At 42.7% G+C, this 27,892-nt stretch overlaps 1 protein-coding gene across 1 annotated transcript; it reads right to left on the reverse strand.

Moving 5' to 3' along the window:
• Nucleotides 1–28: 28 nt before the first annotated feature.
• Nucleotides 29–27,835, reverse strand: LOC135477726 (SCO-spondin-like). The gene is given in 48 exon segments (XM_064757921.1): nt 29–234; nt 960–1,298; nt 2,144–2,279; nt 2,707–3,320; nt 3,480–3,615; nt 4,106–4,560; nt 5,826–6,239; nt 6,535–7,017; nt 7,181–7,319; nt 7,878–8,158; nt 8,888–9,094; nt 9,304–9,480; nt 9,869–9,997; nt 10,364–10,390; nt 10,609–10,765; nt 11,129–11,397; nt 11,895–12,035; nt 12,237–12,347; nt 12,584–12,703; nt 12,910–12,988; nt 12,990–13,036; nt 13,387–13,503; nt 13,746–13,906; nt 14,371–14,614; nt 14,929–15,038; nt 15,205–15,347; nt 15,494–15,705; nt 15,846–16,193; nt 16,491–16,540; nt 16,799–16,890; nt 17,397–17,595; nt 18,040–18,295; nt 18,786–19,026; nt 19,305–19,466; nt 19,850–20,173; nt 20,814–20,955; nt 21,186–21,426; nt 21,849–22,014; nt 22,521–22,634; nt 22,894–22,979; nt 23,246–23,407; nt 23,767–23,872; nt 24,160–24,362; nt 24,650–24,835; nt 25,094–25,198; nt 25,417–25,484; nt 26,593–26,796; nt 27,654–27,835. Coding segments are annotated over 48 exon segments (9,195 nt in total). The 5' UTR covers nt 27,740–27,835.
• Between the last annotated feature and the right edge of the window lie 57 nt (nt 27,836–27,892).

Genomic DNA, 27,892 nt, shown 5'->3' on the forward strand with positions numbered 1-27,892 from the left:
TGGAATATTAAATCTTCGTATTTACTGACTACTCCAAAAATGTTTTCATTGTACACTTTTCCAGCTTCTTACCACAGCCGATTTCGTCAGAAGTGTCGCCACATTGCGGTTGACCATCACAACGAGCAGAAGCGTCAACGCATTCACCGTCAGTGCAGACAAACGAGCCGGGCAGACAGGTGGTTGGCGTGTATCCAGTCGGGGTGACAACCACTGTTATGGTAGAGGTCGACACTACAAAGACATAATAACCAGTGTAGAGTTCAAAGCGACAATCACTGTGTGACGCACACGGGAAATCATTGTAGCGAATGCAAATTAATACCACCAGATGGGAAATAACCCACGGCAGGACTGTAAAGACAAAATGTGCTGATCTTTGGTATTTGGCATATATGCCAAAAAAGAGAAATGTTTTCAGGAAATAGATGTTTTGTTTTACATCTACCAGTTAGCACTAAAAGTGGTTGCACAAAGCTTGGCCTACCGAATGGAGGTGGCGCAAAACTTGGAATGCCTGGTGACGATGGTGGCACGAATCTAAGAGTGCCTGGTTGAAGTGCTACAAGGATTGGTGCCTGGTGGTACGCCAAGCTTTTGGTGTTGAAAGAATTGGTGTGCTTCGTGGTGGTGGCACAAGGCTTGGCGTAACTAATGGAGGTGACGTAAAGCTGGAGTGAATGGTGGTGGTGGCACAAAGCTTGGAGTACCTGATGGTACTCACACATTGTGTGACTAGTGGCGGTACAACTCTTGGTGTGGCTGGTGGTGGTACAAAGCTGGGTGTGACTGGTGCTGGTACAAAGCTTGGTTGTGTTTGGTGGTGGAAGAATGCTTGTTGTCTGGTTTTGGTACAACGACTGTTGTGACTGTTGGTGGCACAACGCTTGGTGTGCCTGGTGGAGAATAAATGCTTGACCTACCTGGTGTGCCTGGTGGAGAATAAATGCTTGACCTACCTGGTGTGCCTGGTGGTGGTACAACACTTGGTGTGCCTGGAGGTGGTACGACGCTTGGTGTGCCTGGTGGTGGTACAACGCTTGGTGTGCCTGGTGGTGGTACGACGCTTGGGGTGCCTGGTGGGGGTACAACACTTGGTGTGCCAGGTGGTGGTACAACGCTTGGAGTGCCTGGTGGCGGTACAACGCTTGGTGTGCCTGGAGGTGGTACAACGCTTGGTGTGTCTGGTGGTGGTACAACGCTTGGAGTGCCTGGTGGCGGTACAACGCTTGGTGTGCCTGGTGGCGGTACAACGCTTGGTGTGCCTGGTGGTGGTACAACACTTGGAGTAGTAGTAACTGCAGAAGTTAGATGAAAACAATGGATAGAGGCAAGCATTCTTGCAATACATTTTCCTGGTTTGGAACATTGGATACACGGCTTAATGTGCGTGTGCGAAGATATCTTGCACGTGGGTTTTAATACTGTGGATATAAAGTCATGACATCCGCAGTGTAAATGTGAGACAAGCAATCAACGCTTGCAGACTCGGGAGTCTTGGTGTTGTATTTTATTTATTTATTTACTGTATGGTGTTATAACGCCGCACCATAGACTTCTTCACTATTACGATGGCGGTAAGTTTTGGGAAGGGGGTACAGATATGCCCACCATATTGGTGGGAGACAAGTGGAATTCAGTGAACGCCGGGTTGTGCAAACAGCCACACGAGTGATGTCAATCTTCTATTGCCCAGCAAGGCTGGACGCACAGTGAGAGCGGGGCAATCTACAAGTTCCCTTTCCAAGGCCGGGTTTGAACCCGCACCCTAGTGGGCCAGTGACCGAAAGGTGACATATTAATATGGCCGTCTCGGGGGGCATCTCAGGTGTCTTTAGCTTGGTAACCTTAGGAAGCTAAACTAAAAAAACATGCGGTTGTTGGAATTGTCTGCTCCACAGTTACTATCCTTGCGATCTGACCGAACTGTTGATATAAGCAACGTTATAATATGGCGCAAGGAAACAACCTGTGAAGCTATATGCCTGTTTTCACCGTGGGGCGTATACTTTGTATTTAAATCTGAACGTTGTCATACCGTACAAAAAATCGCCTTGAGTTCTATGCAACTGCAATGAAATAATAACAATGAAAAGTATAAGTAGTTAGTGTTTGGTTTCCATGACTGACACGCCGAGCTTACCTGGAGTGAAACATGCGCGCAACTCCACCTTCATAGCCACTGGCGTTGAGGGGTTAACTCTATCCGTAACCCTTATCGTGATCTCTTGAGCTAATGTTCCCGCGGGGAAGGTTACGACATCATCTCCACTAAACACCTGCAGTGGAACAAAATGCACATGATCTCGTTGATTTGTTTCTTTTACACAGGAGATCATTTTAATGCGTGAAGGATAAAAGGCGCATCAGAGAGGGCATGTCCACTTGTAATAAAATAATATGTAAATTTGCATTTTATGTGTAAGAAAGACAAGCCCTTATTTCACGTGTGCCTATATTTACTGAGTCAACGGTCAGGTATTTCTTCGCCCGAAGCAGAAATGGGCAAGATTGCGGACTCAAGCCGGTCCAAAACTGTGCAAAACACATCATAAAACAGAATAGAACATAAAGGTACACATAGTTTGGACCAACTTGTTTTACGCGAGCAATTTCCCCTGAATCGTGAAGATTTGAAGACGTCCAGAAGGGAAGACGTAAGCCATGCTGGTTATTAGAATCTGAATGTTGAGTAAAAGGACTCACCCCATCTGGATTATCTGGCAAGGTAAACTTTGTGAATTCATCGTTGTCCTTGGTTTTGATTTCCAGAGTGTAGGTTTTGACGTTGGACTCTTCTGACGTCGGTCTGATTTTAAAGGATCCGAGCTGGATGTCTTCGTCTTCGGACAGTTTCAGATTGATCACTGGTGTCTCTTCAGAACTGATCCATGGCTGTTCGGAAGAAGGTCGAAGAGACGATGAGTCTGGGTTTGCGTCATTGGTGGTGATGCTACCATCTGGCAAGAAGGCCGGATTGCCCATGCCTTCCAGTTCTAAGCAAATGGGTGCTTTTGTCGTACCTGGTGGTGATACAACGCTTGGTGTGCCTGGTGGTGGTACTACACTTGGTGTGCTTGGTGGTGGTACAACACTTGGTGTACCTGGCGGTGGTACAACACTTGGTGTGCCTGATGGTGGTACAACACTTGGAGTGCCTGGTGGTGGTACCATGCTTGGCGTGCCTGGTGGCGGTACAACGCTTGGTGTGCCTGGTGGTGGTACAACGCTTGGTGTGCCTGGTGGTGGTACAACACTTGGTGTGCCTGGTGGTGGTACAACGCTTGGTGTGCCTGGTGGTGGTACAACGCTTGGTGTCCCTGGAGAAATTCAAATATTTTTATCAGAATTACTTTCGCCCATCTCGACTGAAACATGCGAAAGATACTTAAGTACTTAAGTTATATTACATATTTTGTACTTATCTAATTTTTCCAGCTAGAGAATACAGAGAACATGGTTTGAATGTACTATCTCACCTTTGGGATGAAAACAGGCCTTAAGTGACAATTCAGCTGTCACTACTTGTAGTCTGTCACTTGGAATGAAGATTATCTCAATCTTATATGCCGTTGTATCTTGTGGGAATTTCACACTCTCGCCAGGATTAAAAGTCTGTTGGAAGAGATTCAGTAAAAACATATCATAACTATACAAGGCATTTATCAGTCTTGTCCACATTACTCTACCCATCCCATTAAAAAAAAAGGTAGCACATGTAACAGAAATTCTGGCAAGCAGTGTTATATTGATCGGTAGTTTAAATCAACCACACAGTGGCCTGTCTGGCTGGACTGCATGGGTAATGCGCCTGACCATTTGCCACCTATCTCAATGTCTTTGGTGTTCTTGTTTTACACTCCATGTTGTAGTCTTTGTATATGGAGTGAGCATGGCGCATCCACGTCTTTATTAGTAGAGGAGAGGGAGGGGGGGGGGGGGGAGGAGGGGGCATAGACAGTAGTTAGGCGAGAAACTGTTGGAAGATGTATACTGAATCCATGAACTACCGTACAATCAGGCCTTTTAGCTGCGTTAGTTTACCAGACTTGAACAGTTTTGAAGAGGAGGAAAAAGATAAATACTTCATTGTTCAGATTCTTACGCCACTTGGTCTGTTGTTCGGCAGGTACGGCAGTACAGAACCTTCTTTAGAGATCAAGCGGATACTGAACAGGTCAATGTTTTCCGCAGTGTCTTCTAGGACGGTAACTGAGCCGAGGGGTATATCTGACTCTGAGTCTAAGGTGATCACGACCGACGGAATGGGGTCGTTAGGAGCGGACCGCCATGTATCGCCGCCAGGGCGCAGATTTCCGGCCATCTCCGGACTGCTAGATGTCTCAATCATGCTGTCCGTGATTGTAGCCGGATTGTCCATGCCTTCTTCCTTGCAGACAGGTGGCGCTGTGGTCGGGGTAACACTCGGTGTGCCTGCAGGAGGGATAATAGATATCGTTCCAGTGGATGGCAATAAACTTGATGTCGTAGGTGGCATTATTAAACTGGACGTTGTGGGTGGAGGCGCTATACTGGGGGTAAAGCCTTCGGGCGTTGAAGCTGAATAAATACCAGAATTAGACCGGCATGAGCTTAAAACAATCTCACTTAACTTTGGGATTTAAAACTAGAGCTCAAATACATAAGCTATTTCAATGACTTTCAACACTATCCTCCGTTTTCCTCATATAGAACATGAAATTCATCTAGATTATGAGGAAACATGCCTGCCCTGTTCCTTACGGCTCCAGCAATTCTGTATTTTGAAACTTTTCCTGTCCAATGCCATATCCAGAGCTAATGATCCAACGTGAAACTCGAGATAAACTTAGATGTTAAATTTGACTACTTTTGTCTATATCATATGAATTACAAGGATTATCATGACGCTAATTTCCATATATCCTGGTGGTTGTCGTTCATAAGAAATAATTTAAGCTTCAGAGGCTAAACTAAGCCAGTATATAAATGAAGAAAATAAATTATCTCCCTTCCACCGTAACATTTCATCTGAAGAAAACTTTGTGAAAACCTATCAAGTTTGATATTTGTCGTAAGATTAGGAATTTAAACTAGTATTATATTGTATTGTCCCTCCAGTTTTGAGAATTTTCAGCTTCCACATACAGGATCAAATCGTCGGAAGGAGCTCCGGAATTATAAGACGACACGGATAACCGGTTTGGATGAAATCGAGTTGGGTAAGAGTGCCAATCGATTTCTCCACTTACAGATTTTAAGAAAAAGTCATCAACATGTGAAATTGCTTGGAATACGACAAATATCGTTGAAATTCAGATTGTCATAATGTAAATCAACGTGTGTCGGACACGAGTGGTCATTAAAACACGACAAAGTCACTAATATATGTTGAAAAATTACAAGTATGTCAAAAGAATCAATAAAACGGCAAAATATTTCCTGGGTTGTGTTGCATAAAACTCAGCTTCAAATGAATAAATGGTATCATCATTGCATCTGAATTTATCATTCCGTACACAACTGGTTGCTGCATGATAAGTGAAGATATCTTTATGCACACGTTACTTTGATTTCCGAAGGAACATACTAGTATAGAATCAAAAGGAATAAACGCCTAACTAAAAGCTTCTTCATGGACTTCCATCACATAATGGGCAGGTTTCATGGAAAGCATTGGGCTAAGTGAGCCCTAAGCTACAATGATATCAGACATATGAAGAACACTTTGGGCTACTTAACATCCAGTGTACTTCACGAAAATGACTCCTGGCAGTAAAAATCTTATAGTTACAGATGTAAAATTCTAACTTCATTCTCATGAAAATGATACAAAGAAAAATTACCTGGAGTTGGTACTACGGTAGGGGTTGCCGGGGGTTCCACTACAGAAGGTGTGCCTGGTGGGGAGATCATACTTGGGGTGCCCATAGGTGGAGCTACACTCGGCATGCCTGTAGTGGCTGGAGGCGGGGCTCGGCTGGGTGTGGGCTGGGACGGGATCAGACTGCCAGTAACTGGCGGTGGGACGACACTAGGGGTTCCTGCTGGTGCTATCACACTGCTGGGTGTAAGTAGACCAGCAGGTGGAATGATACTAGCAGGGGTAAATGAGGGGACCACATTAGGTGTACCCGGCGGAAGAACACTTGGTGTGCCAGGTGGATAGCCAGGTGTACCAGGTGGTGGTACAACACTTGGTGTGCCTGGTGGTGGTACAACGCTAGGCGTGCCTGGTGGCGCTACAAAGCTTGGTGTCCCTGGTGGCGAAGGTGTGGTAAATATAAAGGGAGGCAGAATACTTGGTGTACCTGGTGGTGGTACAACGCTTGGTGTGTCTGGTGGTGGTACAACACTTGGCGTGCTTGGTGGTGGTACAACACTTGGTGTGCCTGGTGGTGGTACTACACTCGGTGTGCCTGGTGGTGATACAACGCTAGGTGTGCCTGGTGGTGGTACAACGCTTGGTGTGCCTGGTGGTGGTACTACGCTTGGTGTGCCTGGTGATGGTACAAGGCTTGGTGTGGCCTGGTGGTGGTACAAAGCTTGGTGTACCTGGTGGTGTCACAACACTTGGTGTGCCTGGTGGTGGTACAACGCTTGGTGTGCCTGGAGGTGGTACCACGCTTGGTGTGCCTGGTGGTGGTACAACACTTGGTGTGCCTGGTGGTGGTACAACGCTTGGTGTGCCTGGTGGTGGTACAACACTTGGTGTACCTGGTGGTGGTACCACGATTGGTGTGCCTGGTGGTGGTACAATGCTTGGTGTGCCTGGTGGTGGTACTACACTTGGAGTGCCTGGTGGTGGTACTACGCTTGGTGTGCTTGGTGGTGGTACAACACTTGGTGTGCCTGGTGGTGGTACCACGCTTGGTGTGCTTGGTGGTGGTACAACACTTGGTGTGGCTGGTGGTGGTACCACGCTTGGTGTGCCTGTTGGTGGTACCACGCTTGGTGTGCCTGGTGGTGGTACAACGCTTGGTGTGCCTGGTGGTACCACGCTTGGTGTGCCTGGTGGTGGTACAACGCTTGGTGTTCCTTTACAAAACATTAATGAAAAAATCAGAAAGAGAATTACTTTTATGTATATAAATCTTTTGCGATTCTGATATGCTTTTAGAGACGCTAATTCCCACATAGATCGAGCCTTTTTGTGTACAGTGGTGCATGAGAAGTATGGATCCAAAATGAGAAAGCTTACCTGGGATTTTAGGGAAACATGCTTTCACGGACAGTTCAGCTTGTACTGGAGACGACATGTCTTTCTTGGCAAACACAATCTTGACTTTTTCGACCAAAGTGTCATCAGGAAAGCTGATCTCCTCCCCGGGCGTATACGTCTGTCAGAGGGAAGAAGATATATATGTATAGAATGTTTAGGTGGGTATTGATCTTCCTCTTCCTTCCTAAAGAAACCAATGTGCGTATCATATCTAAAAATTCGTCACGACATGCCTGCAAAATTGCCGATGTGGCGTTAAGTCATAATCATTCATTAATTCATTCATTCATTTATATCTATAAACATTAGTAACTTGTAACAAGAAATTATACAGCTAAAGAAAACATTATAAGATAAACATTTCCGAGACCATGGTTGTTTTTTTTTAATTTTGTTTGCTTGGGACTGAATGTTATTTGGAGCCAACATATGCTTTCCTGCTGGCTCACTTGAACAGAATATGAAAGTCAACAGATACGGTCGACACCCCACACTGACATACATTCATATGAAAAAAGTCAGATTTTTTGCTATAGTTTCAGGAGTCCATATGCTTGATATGTTTGTTGTCACAATGTATTAAGCGCATAATCACAGTTATGTCATTGCAGATTAACATAGGGTGTCCTTATACTAAATAAAATAGGCTTAACTAAATAAAGACAGAGTCACTCACCCCTGATGGTCGGCTCTGAGGCATGTATGGAGTAAGACCGCCATCAACCGTCATCAAGATGACAAAGAAGAGATCGATGTTACCGGCACTATCTTCAGGGATTATCATGCTAGTGAGGGGGACAGGATCCTCACCCAGTGATATGACTACAAACGGTGCTGTGTCTTCTTCTCCAGACACCCAAGGCTCTCCACCCGGTCTCAGGTTCTCAGAGTTTTCGGAATTGCTAGACACCATAATGTCAGCTGTAGATATCTTTTCCGATGCCATACCTTCAGTATCTGCGCAAACATGGGTTGGTGTGGTGCCTGGTGGTGGTACAACGCTTGGTGTGCCTGGTGGTGGTACTACACTTGGTGTGCCTGGTGGTGGTACTACACTTGGTGTGCCTGGTGGTGGTAGTACAACGCTTGGTGTGCCTGGTGGTGGTACTACACTTGGTGTGCCTGGTGGTGGTAGTACAACGCTTGGTGTGCCTGGTGGTGGTACTACACTTGGTGTGCCTGGTGGTGGTACTACACTTGGTGTGCCTGGTGGTGGTAGTACAACGCTTGGTGTGCCTGGTGGTGGTACTACACTTGGTGTGCCTGGTGGTGGTAGTACAACACTTGGTGTGCCTGGTGGTGGTACTACACTTGGTGTGCCTGGTGGTGGTAGTACAACGCTTGGTGTGCCTGGTGGTGGTAGTACAACGCTTGGTGTGCCTGGTGGTGGTAGTACAACGCTTGGTGTGCCTGGTGGTGGTAGTACAACGCTTGGTGTGCCTGGTGGTGGTACCACGCTTGGTGTGCCTGGTGGTGGTAGTACAACGCTTGGTGTGCCTGGTGGTGGTAGTACAACGCTTGGTGTGCCTGATGATGGTACTACACTTGGTGTGCCTGGTGGTGGTAGTACAACGCTTGGTGTGCCTGGTGGTGGTACTACACTTGGTGTGCCTGGTGGTGGTACTACACTTGGTGTGCCTGCTGGTGGTAGTACAACACTTGGTGTGCCTGGTGGAGGTACTTCACTTGGTGTGCCTGCTGGTGGTAGTACAACGCTTGGTGTGCCTGGTGGTGGTACTACACTTGGTGTGGCTGGTGGTGGTACTACACTTGGTGTGCCTGCTGGTGGTAGTACAACACTTGGTGTGCCTGGTGGTGGTACTACACTTGGTGTGCCTGCTGGTGGTAGTACAACGCTTGGTGTGCCTGGTGGTGGCATCATACTAGGTGTTACTGTACAAAATTTAAAAAAATAGTATATAATGATTATTTGTCTGTTGCAGGAGTTTTAAGTTGTCATAGCTCTACCATAAGGCACCACCGATAAGGTGTTTACAGCTTTTGCTTGCTTTATCCAAAAATAACTGTGAAGCTTTGGAAGTTAAAAACTACCTTTGCGGAGTCTCCCCATCTCCCCCCAGGTTAGTCCCAAGAACACGTACCTGAAGCACTGCTAGAGAATGTAATTGTCGTGGTACATCCGATTTCGTCCGATTTATCCGCACAGTCCTCGACCCCGTCACACAGCTGTGTCTTGTTCACGCATACACCATTGTTTATGCATGAAAACTCGCCCACTTTACATCCCGGTGTGGTAGGAGCGTTGGTTGTCGAGGTACCTGGAGGAGTGAAACAAAGAACTTCGATATAGTGTTTAAATAAATATTGTAAAAAGGTTGACACATGAAAATTTTTCCCTTAAAAACACTTATATTGTGAGCGGTACTAAGATGGTATATCAAATTTTGAGAAGATAATCATAATTTTCTTTCTTGCACCCGTGTCCTTCTGGTTCGGGATTGTCTTCAACACCTTTTAGGTTACATTTTGACAGTGCCAATGTAAGCATATCTAGAATGCTGCTTCACTACAACGCCATGCCGAAGACACCAAAGTAATGTTTTGCCATAATATTTGTTAGGAATCCCAGTTGAAGATTAGAGCATCAAAACAAAGCAAGAAAATTTCAGTCATACGGGGGAAAAATCTGTCAACGGTAAAACGTACCACAATGGTCTTCGTCACTGGCGTCGCCACAATCGTTGATTCCATTGCAGATGGTGCTGTTGTCACCTCTGGCCCAAACACACTTCCCATTGTTACACTCAAACTCGTTCACAGTACATCCTGTTGTGGCTGAAATAGAATAGGAAGATCGTTATAGGCTGATGAGCGCTATGATTATTACAAACCTTAGTAGGTATCCCGTTGACGAAGTTCAATCAATGCCCAGTGAACGTGTCAGAGGGTCTTCTTTTGAGTTGTAAGGCTATGATGACAAGGGGGCCTTTGACGTAGCAGACAACCTTTTATCTCTAACCAGCCAGGTCAACCTTATATAAGTGGAATATTTTGGCACGAAAAATAGGTCTAATTTTTAATCTTTACGAAATAAACACGGAAATATTTCCTTCATCCGGTATCGTTCACAAGTGTTCACTGATAAACATGGTAAATTTGCCTTTCAATCGATTGATAGCAATAGTATATGAATATACTTACTCGATGGCAATGATGTCGTTGTGGGAACTGAAAGATATAAAGGTAATGTGAAAGAAAGAAAGATAAATACAGTCGTTTACAATTATGTCATTCGTATTTGACTTCAGTCGTTGAAGGTATGATCATTTCTTTTCAAATTGACAATTAAGCGAATAGTGATGTTCATAAAGTACTTTACTAGCCATGAGTCGTATTCAACTTGAAGACTGAAAAAAATGTAAAAATGGAATATTAGCAAAACTTACCCATTTCTTCGTAACAAGCCTCAATTTCCAAGTTACCAATCTGAACTGGTTCAATGCCGATGGTCTTTGGCACCAATCGCAGTCTAATGAAGGACGCGTCTATACCAGCAGGGCTCTCTATCACAGCTAAATTGCTGGCCGTGGTTGGAAAGTACGTCTGTTAGAAAAACAGAAAGAAATGGGTGAGTACAGAGCAAATGGGTGAGCACAAAACAAATGGATGAGTGCAGAGCAAATGGGTGAGTAAAGAGCAAATGGGTTAGTACAGAGCAAAGGGGAATCGAGGAAGATTAACCAGTTCGGAAAATGAATGCTGATGCCCAAGGAGTCATGATCCGAAAGACAATTCTCGAGCGACATCCAGATTTGTACGATGTTTTCAGAAGAATTATGATTAAGTCAAGGAAATCCACAACATCAACACATTTCTTCTTTCATGGTAACGTTTTTCAAGCTTAGCTATCCATAACAATTGAAGGAAACCGTTTAGGAAGAAAGAATAGAAAACAATTATATATACCTTCATGTTAACAACAACGTTTTCTTCATCTTCATACAAGATTTGGACCTCAGCGCTGAATGTGACCACGAAAGAGACTTTAGTGATGGTGGCTGGGCCACGTGATGCAATCTTGACCAATAAGGTTGGCATATTGTCCTCAAGAGAGGAGATCCACAGTTCGTCTGTGCCCAGCCAAACGCTGCCCACGTGACTTTGGAGGCTGGATGCGGTCAGAGTAGCGATGTTGGTGTTGTTCAAGTTTATCAACTTCTTGTCACAAACCAAAGCTGCAAATACCAAACGTTAGATAGTCACAACTTACAAAACTATGCAATGTACCAGTCATAGACATGCACAGGTAGAATGTTTGAAAATTAAGAAAAAAATAGAAGAATTTCTTTACTGATATTGAATCCAAATTTACGTCTTGGACTAAATACCAATTAAGACTGACTCCAGGCTTTCTACTTTCACCGTAACCTGAGCGTCGAAAGGAATGAAGTGGATGGACAAACTAAGCCATTTTGAGGACGAGATTAATTAACTAACTCCCAGGCATAAGTAATATCACAGCTAAGCCTCAACAACAATAACAAACTAGAACTGTTTCCAACAATCATCACATTGGCGGTCATAACTTTAATAAAGCATATAAGGTTATCTGTTCATCGCAAACATATGTTGAAGGCTGAGTGATGGTGGCAAAGGACCGAGACTGCGGTCGGTGTCCTGGTTTGATGAGATGATTGACAAGGAACGTTTTATGAAAAATCTAATCTATTACCTGTAGTTGAGGCTGGGCTAACAGTGGTTGTTGTCAGACATCCGTTCTCAGAGGCATCAGTACAGTTCTCGACGCCATCGCACCGCTGGGTAGCGTTGATACACATACCGTTGTCACAGCTAAACTCGTACTCGTTGCAGGCTGCAAGAAATAAACAATAATAACGATGAAGATGCTGAAGATGATGCTGAAGATAATTGTTTAGATGCTTTCTCTTTGGCTTTTTACCAATAAATACTGCCGATATGAAACAAAAATACAAATAATGACCATCTACGGTGCTGACATAGTTGGAGAATGGGATAGATGAACATGACATTGAGACATTCCCAATGAACTTACGGCAAGTTTCGTCTGATCCATCACCGCAGTTGTCGAAACCATCGCACTCCTGGTTGGCGGGGATACACTCACAGTTTTCACAAGTGAAGGTGTCGGGTGGACAGGTGCATTCTGGGCAAGAGAACAAGAGCTACTGGTGGCTACAGCATACAAGATGGAATATTTACTACAGGGTTCGGAGACATAAAGGAAAACCTAGACGTTAACTCACTGTGTAGTTGAGAGATAGAATTGTTTTTAAATAAAAAGCCACATAAAAACGTGTTGCTCAATGCCTTGAGAAAATTCAAAATGACTACATAAAAATTGTACAAAAAGCAATGAGAGTGCTTAAACTAAAAACATACCGCAGCCAATTTCGTCACTTCCGTCACCGCAATCATCATGGCCGTCACACTGAAGAGTTGTTGGCAAGCAAGTTCCGGTTTGACACCGGAAGTGACGTACAACTGGACACTTTTCAGTTTCTGTTGGTTAAAATATGTATTTATACAGTTTTCAACCAGTCACAGGCCTGTTTAAATTTTTTTTTGGTTTAAATTAAATTAAATTAATTGAAATTAATTTCTACAACTGTAGGATTATCCTACATCTTTTTTATGGAATATTATTTCAATAGACACAACCATCTTCATGTAAATACGTTTAATGAGGTATGTCTGGTGAATCTTACCGTTGCACTTGGCTTCGTCAGAGTTGTCTCCCATTCCGCAATCCTCTTCACCGTCACAGTAGAAGGAGGATGGAATGCACCTTTGAGTTGTCACAGGTGAATTCATTTTTGCCGCAGGTGGGGGGCGCTAAAACAAAACATGAGGAAGTTTTATTGGCTGATATAATAACCCAACTCCGGCTCTAACTGGGTCGACTAGGACTTTCATCCGGAACTCGCTAAGTGCTGTGCTTTACCCAAGCTGCTGAGGCTTCCTCTGTGCATGGACACTACCTCCGCCAACTAAGTGAAGAAATGATGAATGTACGGTAAGCAAACAATCTATTTATGAAGAAATAAAATGTTTGTCTACTGAAAATGTTGGAAGAGCGTTGTGGAAGGCTTTTCCGTATTACATAGCGAGTTGGCGTCGCATCCACGTTTGAGAAAATTAAAAGGACGAGTGTGGAGTGCATGGTAAGATAATGAGAAACTTACGGCAGTCGAGCTCGTCGCTGTTGTCAATACAGTCCATGGCACCATCACATCTGTAGTTCACATCAATACAGTGTCCATCGGAAGCACACTTAAACTCGTTAGTACTGCAAGTGTAGGCTGTGGACAAGGGAAAACAAACACTTGGTAAAGTGGCCGTTCTTGAGCTTGATCAATCATCACTTCTGCCTTGCGCATGCGCACAAGGAGTTCAGACAAAATGTATTTTCCAAGAAATTAATTTGTAACACTCACTTGTTTTTGAATTGGGCATTCATGAGTAAAAGTGATTAAAGTGTCTTTATATAGCATCTGGAGGTTTCACATGGATAAAGTGTTACAGGAAGCCATCTGTTACTTACTGCAGTTGTCGTTTTCGTCGGATCCATCATGGCAGTCAATATGGCCGTCACAGACATATCGCTTATCCACGCAGTCTCCGTTATCGCACGTGAAGTCGTCAGGGGAGCAAGATTGAGTACACTTGCCACCCTCGCAGACGAACTTCCCGGCAGTACATGTACTGGAAAAAACAATTTTATGACGAATGAGAACAAGTATAGCCCTAGGTTTGTATGTCCGGGGCTGTTCTGTAGTGTTGAACATGAATTGGCTTAGAGATTTGGACAATCTTTAATACTGAGAGAGAATTCGTGATTTTGTGAAGATCAGAATGGCGGTCCTGATGACACTCCTTCATTCACACAGAGTAAAAGCATGTAAAGGCATGGTGCCCTTCAAACATGCTTTTTGTGCATGTATGAAGGCATAGCTTTGTGTAAAAGCATTGGTATTCTTTATTAATGATTGTATAAAGGTATTGCTACCTTTTATTCATGATTGTGTAAGGGTATTGTTACGCTTTACTCGTGCCCATGTAAAGCCATTTGTAGACTTCGACCATAAGCATTTGTACAAACGTATGTGCCGAGGAGGGAAGAAGATTCTGACTTTTGAGACAAGAGTCATAGCCGGAGGCATACCTACCAGTTCATACAGTTCTCTAGTAAGGATGTTCCCGCTGGGTACTCCACTCCTCCGTGAATACATGGACACTGCTCGGCAGGGATACAGTGGTCGCCATCCTGGACATACCCCTCGGGGCAGAAGCAACCCTCCACACAGTGTGTTGCGTCACAGTATGCCTCGGGCTCGTCCCCCACGTTCTGGCAGGTCTGCACACACGGGGAGCCGCAGGGTTTATACACGAAGTCATTCTCACACTGGATAGCTGCAGGAGAACAGAGCTCAGCGTAAGTGACTGGATGGTAATTTACATGTAATAGGGAATCAGCAGTCAAAGGTTTCTTGTCAAAATGCTGCTCATACACTTACACTGACTCAAAATAATCAGACTTTTAGATGAAGCAAAGTCTCTACAGGAATAGTCTAGAATTTGTAGGAATGTCCGCTAAATAAGCTAACTATCCAACGAACCATGGCGTAATATGCATGTATGTTGGTCGAAACTGGGTTTGCAAACAGATCTTTGTGGTGTGCGGGTGTGTATGTGTGACACGTTATAGTGACGTCATAGATACATACGACAGAGTCTCTGGTGCCTCCACTTGACGGGGACACCTTTACTGTTACACTCCTCGGCGAAGTTAGCGATGGCTGTACATAGACACTCACAGTCTCCACCGGAGTCACACCTGGACGAGATAAATGCGTAGAGTTTAGATCACAGTTGAAGAGTACAGAGCGTTATGCTTTATTCAAGTCGAATTTCTCATAAAGGAAGAGAGATAATTAAAAGACGTCCTTTTATCCAAAAAAATCAAGTTATAAAGCTTGAGTAACACTTGATCAGACACTTACCTGCAAGCGTCGAATTTACAGTCATCAAAGAAAGTGTTGACAACGGATTGGGGCATTCTCTTACGACATTCGTTGAAAACACTTCCTGCCTTAATGATGTTACAGGATTCCATGGCCCAGGTCTCCCTGTGCTTAAGATCTCCCTGAAGAAAATGGAAAGTAATTTGAAAGCCTGGGGAAAACTGGACAGGTGTTCATATTGAATAACCGCGGAAACATTCCAAAATTTATATCTGTCTGTTCTCACCATACCAAGGTAAAGATTCAAGTAATATGACAATGAACTTACAGCACAAGCCTCGACGTCATCTGTTGGCGCGTCTTGAGCAACATTTGAGCAGGATGTTGCCACTTTCCAGCTTTCGCCAAAGACGCTTGGTCTTTTCTCGATAGCACCGTCCTTGGTTTTGAAATCATTCTCGGAGTTACCGTCATAGTTTCCACACATTCCCTCAACCTTGTTTCCCCAATCCTTAGACAAGTGAACAAACACTCGAGTACCTGTATAGCACAAAGTAACAATGAAAGGAATGATGTCCAAGAAATGAAATGGCATGTTTCGTTTTCCATGTATTACTTATATAGTATGTCGTATGAGAAGCAAAATTACAGAACTGCAAGGTGCTTGAGCTAGTTCTTACCAGAATCCCACTGAATAGTGACGCCTTTGTCTGTGATGATGTTGGTGAAGAAGCCAGCCTGGACGATTTTTAGACCCTTCACATTGTAAGCGTTATCAGCTACTGTGATGTTGTTGAGCGTGGTGTTCTTGCCCCTCACCAAGTGGATCGTGGCCTCATTGATGCGGACGTAAACGGACTTGGTGCAAGTCACCCCTGTAGAGCCACATGGCACATTCTCCGCCGTCACCTCAAAATAGTTCTCCGGACTGGAGTCCCGGGCAAGGATGTAACTACAGGCACCCATGAATGAGTAATGTAAGCCGTCAAAGGTGGTGTAATGAGGGTCGCCAGACGACCAGCAAGTCGCTGTAACAGATAAGGACAATGGTTTGATGATGGCTAACCATATGGTATCACTGCCAGACAATGCAGGGTATTTCAGTCAAACAATGACGAAAGTGTCCCAGGCGGTTTCTATAAAAGGTATGAAACCCTGCTGAAACTTGTGACAATAGATTTAAACAATAATATAAGAGCATAATTTGATTGTCTTTTCATCTAAAATACTGTATCTTAATTAGTTCACTTTATTAAAAAGACAATGTTAGGCCAACAATTACCACTCACGTGATTTACATATTCTATTTAGATTTCCATATTTACCTGGACAGTCATATTCCTTCTCTTTAATCCAGACGCGATTGCGACAAACCCTGTAAGCAATGCATTTTTCAGTGTTTAGAGCAGTACGAATCGGTTATTTAACTTTCTTACTTATGTATATTCAATGAAATGCAAAACGAAACCGGTATATTAAAATAGTGACAAAAGCAGATGTCAAAAACGGATTTAGGACACACGAGAAGGGATGGTGTAACAGATTGTTCTCGTGCAACGGTTATTTTGTGTTTTCCCCATGTTTCAGTCTTTTGGGCATATTTTAGCTGAGGACTGAGGATAATTACTCTTACATCTCTTTGCAGCCGATCCTAACTTGCTCATTAGGTTTGTACCATTTCCCTCCGTACAGACACGGGCACTGCTCTGCTGTCACGCAGTTTCCCTGGTGAAAGAAAATCAGCTGTTACCGTACATGAACAAACTCACACGTACATGAACAAACTCACACGTACATGAATAAACTCATACGTACATGAACAAACTCACACGTACATGAACAAACTCACATGTACATGAACAAACTCACACGTACATGAACAAACTCACACGTACATGAAACCAGCAAATGAATTACAATAATCCAATTTATCCCGTGTAATAATTCCGCGTTATGCGTGCAAGATGGTTGAATGTAAATCTACCACAACACTGTGTGGATTTGTAACCTTCGTTCACATAAAGAAACTATAATGCTGCAAAGAAACAGCATTAAATAGCTGTACGCTATTTACATAAAATAAAATTAAAACCCAGCGTGATTCATACGTGCAGACTCGCCGTGTGTCTTTTTCATTTAAGATTCGAGGTTTTCAGCTTTCCAAAGTGCTAACTCCTACGAACAGCACTTCGCTACCGCCTAGTATATATTATGACGTCATCCGCACTTACGTCAGGAGAAAGTGTCATGTTCTCAGGGCAACCGCATCCCTCGTAAGTGGAGTCAGCAGTGCACGTGGGCGGGTGGTCCATGGTTGCGCATGTCGGTTGACACGGCGACACATCCTCCAGCCATACCTGGTTCTTTGGGCACACGACTTCCTCTTTACACGACTCTTTACCACACGCCCAGGTGCCGTTAGTACATTGGCTGAAGATATATGCATACATATGAATATGTTGGAGGAAAAATACATAGCAAAATGATATAATACATTCAAGCTTTTCAATTTGTTTTTGTAAACACTGAGCCATCATTACACTTCCTTTCTGAGACCATACGTCCACACTCACCAGTCAGTACACTTCCTTTCTGAGACCATACGTCCACACTCACCAGTCAGTACACTTCCTTTCTGAGACCACACGTCCACACTCACCAGTCAGTACACTTCCTTTCTGAGACCATACGTCCACACTCACCAGTCAGTACACTTCCTTTCTGAGACCACACGTCCACACTCACCAGTCAGTACACTTCCTTTCTGAGACCATACGTCCACACTCACCAGTCAGTACACTTCCTTTCTGAGACCACACGTCCACACTCACCAGTCAGTACACTTCCTTTCTGAGACCATACGTCCACACTCACCAGTCAGTACACTTCCTCCTAATGACGGCGTTAGGCTTATAGATCTGCTGGGCCGGGTTGTATTTGTCATAACAGGTACAGTCTTCCTGAGGCACACACTGGCCGAAGTCGTCCATGTACTGTCCGTCACTGCACATACAGCCAGCAATACACTCGTCTTCGCAGCTCGTGTCTCCGACCTCCAAGTCACGACAGCTGCCACGACAGGATGGAGCACATTCCGTGTAATGCTGGCCGGCAGCCGGGCAATTCGTGGCTGAAACGGGATGGGTCATTTTAGCAATGGTCATTTACACGTGTATATTTATCACGAAACATAGACACAAAGGAAATAAATAAATAGAAAAAGAATTAAGTAAATATAACGTGATGAACTAGAAACTGCTTCCAACCTTAAACAAAACGATTTCAAAAGTGTGTTCTCTGCCGATGTATGTGTACTCAGACTTTTGTATTGCTCACGAAACACCTTTTTGCAGCACACAATCAGTGCAGTGTCGCAGAAAAATACAGCGTGGTTTACTGCCGTTTTAACCTCCTTGTGTATACCATCAGGGAGATCTGTTTAGTAAGATTCAGTTTTTGATTAACTGCTGAAAGAATGCCTCTCCTTTTAGTGGCAGGAATAGGCTTAGATGACATTGTTGTTGTAGTTTTAAACAATGGCGTCAGGAAACACAGAAGGTCAATCTCCTGATTGGCCGCTGTGATTAATATAGGCCAGTGTCAGTGGTGTATATACTTACGACATTGCACTCGCAGATCTTCGTGTCCTCTCCAGTCCACCATGATACCCTGAAGGGCACATTCCCTAGCCATGGCGGCCATCACTGTGCACATTGGGGTGAAGTCCTGGGCGTCTTCTCGTGAGCACACGTCATAGACACACATCCTCATAAACACCTCTGCATCTACGGCCGAGAAACACGGCTCGAAGATCTCCGACTCTTTGATGTAGCGACATTCGGTCTTTGCCAAGTTTCGGTACTGTGAAAACCAAAAAGGCGGTTAACTCATTTCCATGAAAATAAAACAGGGGCGATATTCATGTATGTGAAACTAAGCTTGTGTGGAGTAACAAATACTGGGTGACAATGACGTTTTACCGGAGAAAGGGTAGCCAGGTTGCATTTCCCTGCGCCAATTTGACGTCAACTAATGGCAATATTTTTATTTTCAATTGCAACTTAAATATTTTGATAGGTAAGGGTGTCAGGACATCTTTAAATGTAAACCCACTAACATGGCAATGATAATAGCCTTACCGACTCAGAGATACAGGGATCCTCCACGTTAGGCGCCTGCGCAGTGCACGAAGCCTCCATGTAATGCATGGCAAAATCTTTGAACTGGTACTCGATGATGCCGGAGGGAGCGGTGAAGTCATCGTCTTTATGATAGTTGAACTTACCACAGAGACCTCGGATCTGAGGAGGGAAATGTTCAACAAGACGTTAGCGATGTTCTACTACATGCCTTAGATGTAAATTAGGTGATATGCAATTTGCAAGAAATTCAGCCTTACATTTACATATTAATTTATGTAGTAATAATTTGTAATAACAAATGACGCTCTGAATTTTTTTATCAAGCAGAACCAATTTGTTTCAGCTTGAGTTAAGCAAGGTTGGACTAAATGGCAGTGTCAACATCAAGATTCTGTAAAAAACTAGACCGCCGTGTCAAACACTAGATATGCATGGTAAATGTTGTTGCTTAATCGAAATATTATTGCCTTAAAATATTCAGGGCGTTTTTGGAAACCATACAGGCTGTTCGGCTTCCATTTTCCGCCTTATTCATCTCATACCTTGTTCTTGAAGAACGGCTCGACCTTGATGTACACTCGGCTATCTCCGTCATACAGGATTTGGAACCCGAACCCGCTGATCATCTTGAACAGTGACGTCACTTGTTTGACGTAGATGTTCCTAGAGGAGTACGGCAGAGATCTGGACATTTCCCGTCCATTGATAGTAACGCTAAAGTCCTTCTCGATGCGGACGGTGGCCCCACGGGTTTGGACGATGAGGCCCGTGACACAGCTGAACTGGCGGGCAGCATTGCACTGCTCGTACAGAAGCCTTACGTTAAGACTGGCCCGAGGGTCGTCCTCAGCCTGGCCTCTGTCGGGCTGTAATCAGAGAAAGAAAAGTGTATACTTTACATATGGCTTATAAGCTTTATATTTAAAAATAAAATAATTATACAATCTCCTAGCCGTCCCCTCCCCCCACACACGCACACACACACATTCACACATTCACACATACACATATTCACACACACACACACACACACACACACACACACACAGAGCAGATGCTGAGATGAACGTCCACTTGTGACCTGTTGATTTCGCTGAATCAGCTTTGTTGTATATTTCATGATTGCTGATCTTCTTATTATGAAATCTGGATGAAAATGGCATCCATTTAATCACCCTACTTTGAATTAATGCAGATATGTGTTTCCTTCTATCGCAACCTGTATTTAAAGAGTGCAAATCAATCAATATAATTCTCTGTTACGTTTTAAATGGTATGTAATCCAGTGGATACAGCTCTTTTAACAATAGACGACAAAACTCTCCATAAGGTGTTGCAGGAATGGACAGGCTTTGGCACTGTATCGTCTTAATAAATGATAACAATATGAGTTTAATTGTGGATCTTATTTTTACCAATGGCAAAGAAAAACAAGTTTGTTTGTGTCTACTTGCAATTAAAATAATGATATCAAACCCAAAGGTGTACTGGGAATGTATCTCTTACCTCAATGAGTGTGTATTCACAAGCTGCTGGTTGGAACTCGTATTTCTCCCCATCAAAAGTCTGGATATGTGAATAACCAATCACAGAGCAGGAAGCTGAACACGGATCATCCTGACATTCCCAGCGACCTCTGTTACATTTGCTGAGGGGAATAGGAAAAAAAATCATAGCAATCATATGGTTTTATCTGTACCGTTTTACCGTTTTCGACTCCTTCTAATACCGTATAGCGTCGAACAATGTTGAAATATTGCCCAAATTGCATTAAATAACAGATATTCATTCATTCATTTTGTCTTCAGGCAAAGCGATGTAAGTTTTAATATCAGAAAACATTGATTCAGGATTTGAGTTCAAAATCTATAGGCCTACCATCTCTCACAGCCCATGTCCACCTCCTCGGTGTTGTTGTAGCGTCTTCTCTGGTAGTAGCACGGACACTCGTCAGCCGGGATGCAAACGCCGTTATCCAGGAATGTGCCCGGGGCGCAGTGACACCCGGACACACACTGAGTCAGACATTGCTGGGGCATGATGGAGTACAGAGAAGAGCAGGTTTGCGGACAGATTGACGTACATTCCGAGTAGACCATGTTGGCGGGACACTGTTTAGCTGTAAGAGACAACAAAAACAACAAATGAGCTGGTCAAAACGATTTACTCTATTCAGCTGTCGCTCAGTCTTGGTAAAGCGCCAGTATATCACATATTATCTTCATCCCTGTGCCACTAACTTGTTCGTGCTTAGAGATGGGTTTCTTTATGAAAAGTGGATATCTATTACCGTGGTAAGGCTATAGAGCCTTACAGATTTATGAAGTTGCATAACCTTAACCACTGACACGGCAGCGGCGTCTTGCAGACCTACCAAGTGACATTAGCTTAGCTAGTACACTGGCATGGCAATGGTATCTTACAAGACCTGCGAAGTGATATCACCTTGGCCAGGACACATATTTTTTCTACACACGTATGACAAGCAGATCTTTTCTTATGGACTCCTAAACAAGCATATTTCGGACAATCGTAACTTACGGCATAGTGCTTCGGATCTCCACTCGATGACTTTGTTTTGGTTGGAACAAGCTCTAGCGTAGGCGGATAAATATTCACAGACAACTTCGTCCTTGGCCAGCTCGCCTTTATCGGAAGCAGCGCAGTAGTCGCTTACACAGCGGTGGAACCAGCTTTCAACATTAATCTGAAACAGCGCAAACGTCCATGTTTTATACGACGATAAACCTCAGCTTGATATCCCGTCGTTAAAAGTCTTCTGGTGCTTAAAATTGATTCCAGCCGAATGCTTGTTACATCCATTCAGTGTCATTAAACTTCAGTAACTCAGACTATTGTGAAATTTTGCATTGTAAACTGGTATATTTTTGGGCTTTGCTTACAACTACTTCGATGTCAAAGCGAAAACTTAGAATAGTGTTGCAATTATGTTCTCTCTATTGAACTGAGGTATCATTAGTATTTCTAAGAAACGCTTGTCGTGTTGCCTAATTTAAAATAAATGTGTTATATATCTCGTTTCCAAGTAGTTAAGACTGCTAAAAACAGAACGATATACATTTTATGGACAGACTGGAAATGTAGATGGATGTTACTGCCACACAACACCCCATGCCAAAACAAAATATATCCCAATAGCCTTTTTAAGTGGAGTTATAGGATATCTGTGTAGCACGTAAAGATTCCACTTACGAATGGATGACAGTCGCTGAACAGTTTCCCTCGCAGTTCATTACAGGCTCTGGTAGCTTCATTCTCCATTGCTGACGACCGACATTCGTTGTCAACATTGCCGGCTGGGTTACACTGTAGGCACGAATCAATTAAGGCCGGAAGGTTATTTAGTTCTGCATATCTTACTGATGTAAGATTAAGCAATTCATTCTTTAAGTGACTGACTGTTTACGCGAATGGCAAACAATATACAAAAGAATCAATGATTGGTACCCGTAATGTTCTCGTTTGGACACGTAATCGTTTGGGAACATCCATGGAAGTCTGTTATACCACCACATCTTAGATGGTGAAAGCAAAGTCTGTTGAAGACTTTTTTGCCCTAACCTACCTTCTTCTCAGGGTCTAGAACAGCATATGAATTGCCAAAAGCTCCGGCGTTTGTTACGATTGTTCCTTGCAGGGTTGTGAACTCATCTGTGAATGAAAAAGCACAGCACATCGTGTATGATACATGAAATTTAAACCCTACAAATGCAGAAAAACAAACAAATTGTTTGCTACCCTATAAAATTTATTTTCTTTTCAAGTATTATTTGAAAGAGCAAGAAATAATAAAAAATTAACAAGAAATAACAACTTTCTTGATTTCTAATCCATATGTTAAGGTACTCAGAGGAAAGCATCAGCTATACGTAATCGTTACGTAAGTGTGACGTAGGTGTGATATAGGTTTGACGTACCATCAGTTACACCGTTGTAATCTCCGCAAAGACCCTGGACAGGGATTTGCTTGAAATTCTCATCAAGGGTCAAGTACACAGATGATTTATCATCAAACTTCACCCGAATTCCACGTGAGCTCGAGACGAAAACAAAATCCCCGGTCTGCGAAATGGTGACGCCTAGACCGGACAGAAGAATGAGCATAACTGAACACAAGCAACCGCAAGTAATGGAGTTTAGCCAGGAATCCTGGACTAATGCGCAGAACGAAGACAAAACTCTACAATGTTAGAAAAGTCAGTTGTTAAATTGTCAACTTTTGTAAATTCTGCTTTGCAGATTTCAGTTACAAGATTACCTTTGAACTATTATTTTAGGCTTTTGACAGAGTTATCTTAAACTGTAAGAAAAATGTTTAATTTATTTGAGCCTGGAGTAAAGTGCTTGACTTTTAACTGTAACCAAACTCGCGACTTCGTTCATCGGCTGCGCTCTGTACACACGTGTATAAACACACAGTTTGTTATGATCAACCTACCATTCCCTGCGTAACCCGTTGTCACGTCTACGATCTCGCCATTCACGGTGACGTCAAAACCTTCCGCCTCGATTAGCAGGCTTGAGCTGAACATCATTTTCAGTTTCTAAAAAAAAAAACAACAAAAAAACGATTTCAGCCGAATTTCATTTCACCTCTAATTATAATCAAGCGGCTAAATAGTACATCTGTATCTGGCACTAGCGTATTAATATGTCAAAAAACGTCTGCTCTTATGAAATAAAACAATATCGAAATAAAATAAAAATGAAATGGGTTATATTTTCATCGAAACTGCGCTGTAATCTAAGTGTGCATATACTTCAAGATAACTACGAGACAATGAGGTAACTACGAGACAATGAGATAACTACGAGACAATGATATACAAACCTTGCGACATGTGTCGAAATTGTCGCAGTTTTTCACTTCCATCTCCACGGACCAGATTCCTTCCTGGCGGGCCAGTAAGTATGAACAACGTCCCCCAAACACGTACTCCAAACCGTCGAAGGTGCGGTAGTAGTTTGGACCGAAGTTCAGACATGTGGCGAAGCCAAGATCCTGATTTTGGACCACAATATTAGTTTCGTTGGCTGAAAAAATCGAAATTGTACCTGAGTGATGGCCAGGTATTGTTTGAAAAGTTCCCCAGTGAAAGAGAGCAGTAAACTTAACTTAAATCATAGAATTCCATTCATAGTATATCGATCCAACTGCAACCCTATAGCAAGTGCAAGAATGGATACAAGCAGGCGAAAGAAAACAATCTAAGAGAACGTCTTTATAAGGTGAGAACAACGAGAGTGACACAATCGAGAGTCGTTGGATTCGAGCTCATTACCTTTCTCATGAATGGTCACTCGTATGGGAAAAGTCTCACCTGATGGATTTGTTTCGGCTTGACGTTTAGGGCAGGAAGTACACGACAGTCCAGGAACACCCCAACTGCCGCCTTCAGAGTCAATACAACACTCTTCGTACGTCGCAACACGTCCTTCAAATCCTTCCAGTTTGTTTCCGAAACAGTTTTTGCCATTGAAACAATAGCGCAGTGTCTCAGTGGTATCTGTAACAAATATGTGAAACGGTTAAATATCACTCGTATCATGAGAAAATGTATGGATTACACACCAACACTAGCATTTTTCAACTAAGGAAGCAATCTGATATATTCTCTACTTCTACATACCACAGAAGAAAGTTACAAGACCATGAGTCCTGTGAAAATATCGTCATGAAGATGGTCTGATGGGTAGTTCCTTGTGGTGATGAAAATACCAATGCTTGCGTATTGCGAGAATGTTCGAGATTTTGCGACACTTACCGTCGATGTTGTCCTCACAGCGGAAGCCACCATAACCTTCTGTGCACGTGCAGGTATTAGGGGATGTACAGACGCCGCCATTAGCGCACGGAGGATCGCAGATGGCTGCAATGTAAATAAATAAATAAATAAATAAATAATATTAAATTTGAAATAATTCAATTAATAAACGAACTTCTGATGGAATAAAGCCTCAACGTCACACCCGATAAAACTCATTTCGAAAGCACAGAGCAGTACCTTTGAAATCAATCACTGCCTTTCTAGGCCTGATCTTTACAAACAAACAAATCAATTAACAGAACAACAGATAACAGACTCACCATTGTCACATTGCTCTCCTCTCCATCCTGGACAACATCCCCGTACTACTTCAGTGGTCGTCACTTGTCTGATGAAGGACAATGATTTGTGAATGAATTCGATAATTAACTTAAACATTTAATTGTACAAATAATAAAGCCGATTATCTAATGATGAAATATGACTGGTGAATTTATTTGCTGATTGACATTAAAATTGATACAGTTATTGAAAACGCTTTTATGATAGCTGACACGTCACGTGACTTGCCTGTTTAGTATGTGCTGAGTGATTTGGCAGAAATTTTCACTGCTTAGGAGCTTAAATGTGTCTCTGTTTTACAACATACACCACAATTGTGCTATAATGACTTAACCTTTTCTTATATAATAACTTATATAATAAATGTAGCTGCTAAACAACCGTGAAAGAAGAGCTAGCTGGGTAAGTTATTGTCAGTATGCCATGCAATACTAGTTAACTGGGTAAGTTATTATCAGTATGCCATGCAATACTAGTTAACTGGGTAAGTTATTATCAGTATGCCATGCAATACTAGTTAGCTGGGTAAGTTATTATCAGTATGCCATGCAATACTAGTTAGCTGGGTAAGTTATTATCAGTATGCCATGCAATACTAGTTAGCTGGGTAAGTTATTATCAGTATGCCATGCAATACTAGTTAGCTGGGTAAGTTATTATCAGTATGCCATGCAATACTAGTTAGCTGGGTAAGTTATTATCAGTATGCCATGCACGTTTATTACTGAGCAGAAATATCTCTTTATTTATTTGCTTGTACTCAAGAATATTTCACTTATACGACAGCGACCAGCATTATGGTGGGAGGAAACCGGGCAGAGCCCGGGGGAAAGCCACAGTCATCTGCATGTTACCGCCAGGCCTTCCCACGTAAGGAAACTTGAATATAGAAATGATCGGAAAGGATTGGAGATGTTTTTGTAAATTAGGTGGCTGCTAAATTAATAAATAAATAACAAAGCACATAGATAAATAATCGCAGTTAGTAAAATTAATTAAATAAATTAATCTAATTAATGACTTTAATTCAACTTGCTCGATGAAGGTACAATTTAAACTGCTTTCCAAGCAGAAAACATCTATAGCATTACAGATACATCCGACTGGATCAAGCTCAGTTCGAAAGCACATTCTGTTACAGACAGTGGACTTACTTGCTGAAGGTACATTCTGGGCTAGTTTCCGGGTGATTCAGCCAATAGGTGACTTTGGCTTGAAGTTCCGTGTCTGTCAGATCTCCGTATCCGGAGGCTGTCCGGTTCAAGGTAAAGCCGCTGATGGCATTATTCGTGAACTCCGAACATTTCTCAGTCCTGGAGACGGTTTTTGTCGATCTCTCAGTATTGTCACAAAAATGGCTGTTTGGGAGGAAAAAAGGAAAACGCTTAGTCTTGTGGCAAATTAATAAAGAAATTAAAATCAACTTTGTCAAGCAGAATTGAAAAGGGACGGTAATATTGTATTTTTCAAAAAAGGATAAAGGACACCGTATAAAAATGATTCAGTTGTTTATTTATGTATGTATTTATTTGGTGCTAACGTAATCCTGTGGAATATTTTCCTTACAGGAGGGCGGTCAGACTCATGGGTGGAAAAAGCCGGAGTAAACCACTGTCTTTCGTTACCTGCTCAGCAAACCTTTTCAATTCAACTCGCTGCCGATGCAGCAAGAGTTCTATTCAAACAGCTGATCACATTGTTGGATGATCTTTTAGTTGCAGTCAGCCAGCGATGGCCAGTTTTCAGTACATATATGTTTATCCAGATAAAAAGTTTATCAGTAACGCTGAGACAAGTTATAGGCGAGATTTAAATAGTCAAATGGACAAAACTGGACAAATGGCACTAGAAACATCAACAAAGCAAATTAAATAATCTTATAGGTCACAAGAAAATGAACGATTAATGTCTTAGTCACTGGTTTTTGATTAATCTTTTGGAACTCAAAAAGTTTAAATTGAACAACTGGACGCAACTCAAATACAGCATATTTGGTGCAAATTTCACAGCATATTAAAAAATTTTATAGCTGACAAGCAAAAATGTATTATTTTTTCTTTTTATTTTCAACAATTCTGTTTCAGTTAAAAATGAATTTATTTAACAACTAAAAGAAACTTAAAAACAACATTCTTGAAATTTGAAAACTGCAATTTTTTTTCTCAAAATATTTTAATTTGAAACGCAGAAAGGAAACTGTTTTAGGTTTTATTACCTTTCCTGTCCGTAAGTGCGAAAGACGGTTCCAAATATCAATATCCATGTTAAGAGTCCTTGCAATTCTCGGGCAGCAGAGCCCATACTCTCGGTGAGACGTGGCGAATGGAAACAGTCTCTCCAATTTGTCGTAGTCTCGGACTAATGAAAGCTATATGCACAAGTATAGTATCAGCGAAAAGAATGATACCATAGAATGTGCACCAGGAGGCGGTCAACGACAAACTAGCCCCAGAA

Source organism: Liolophura sinensis, chromosome 11, assembly GCF_032854445.1.
Source record: "Liolophura sinensis isolate JHLJ2023 chromosome 11, CUHK_Ljap_v2, whole genome shotgun sequence".
In the NCBI taxonomy this organism is placed as follows: domain Eukaryota; kingdom Metazoa; phylum Mollusca; class Polyplacophora; order Chitonida; family Chitonidae; genus Liolophura; species Liolophura sinensis.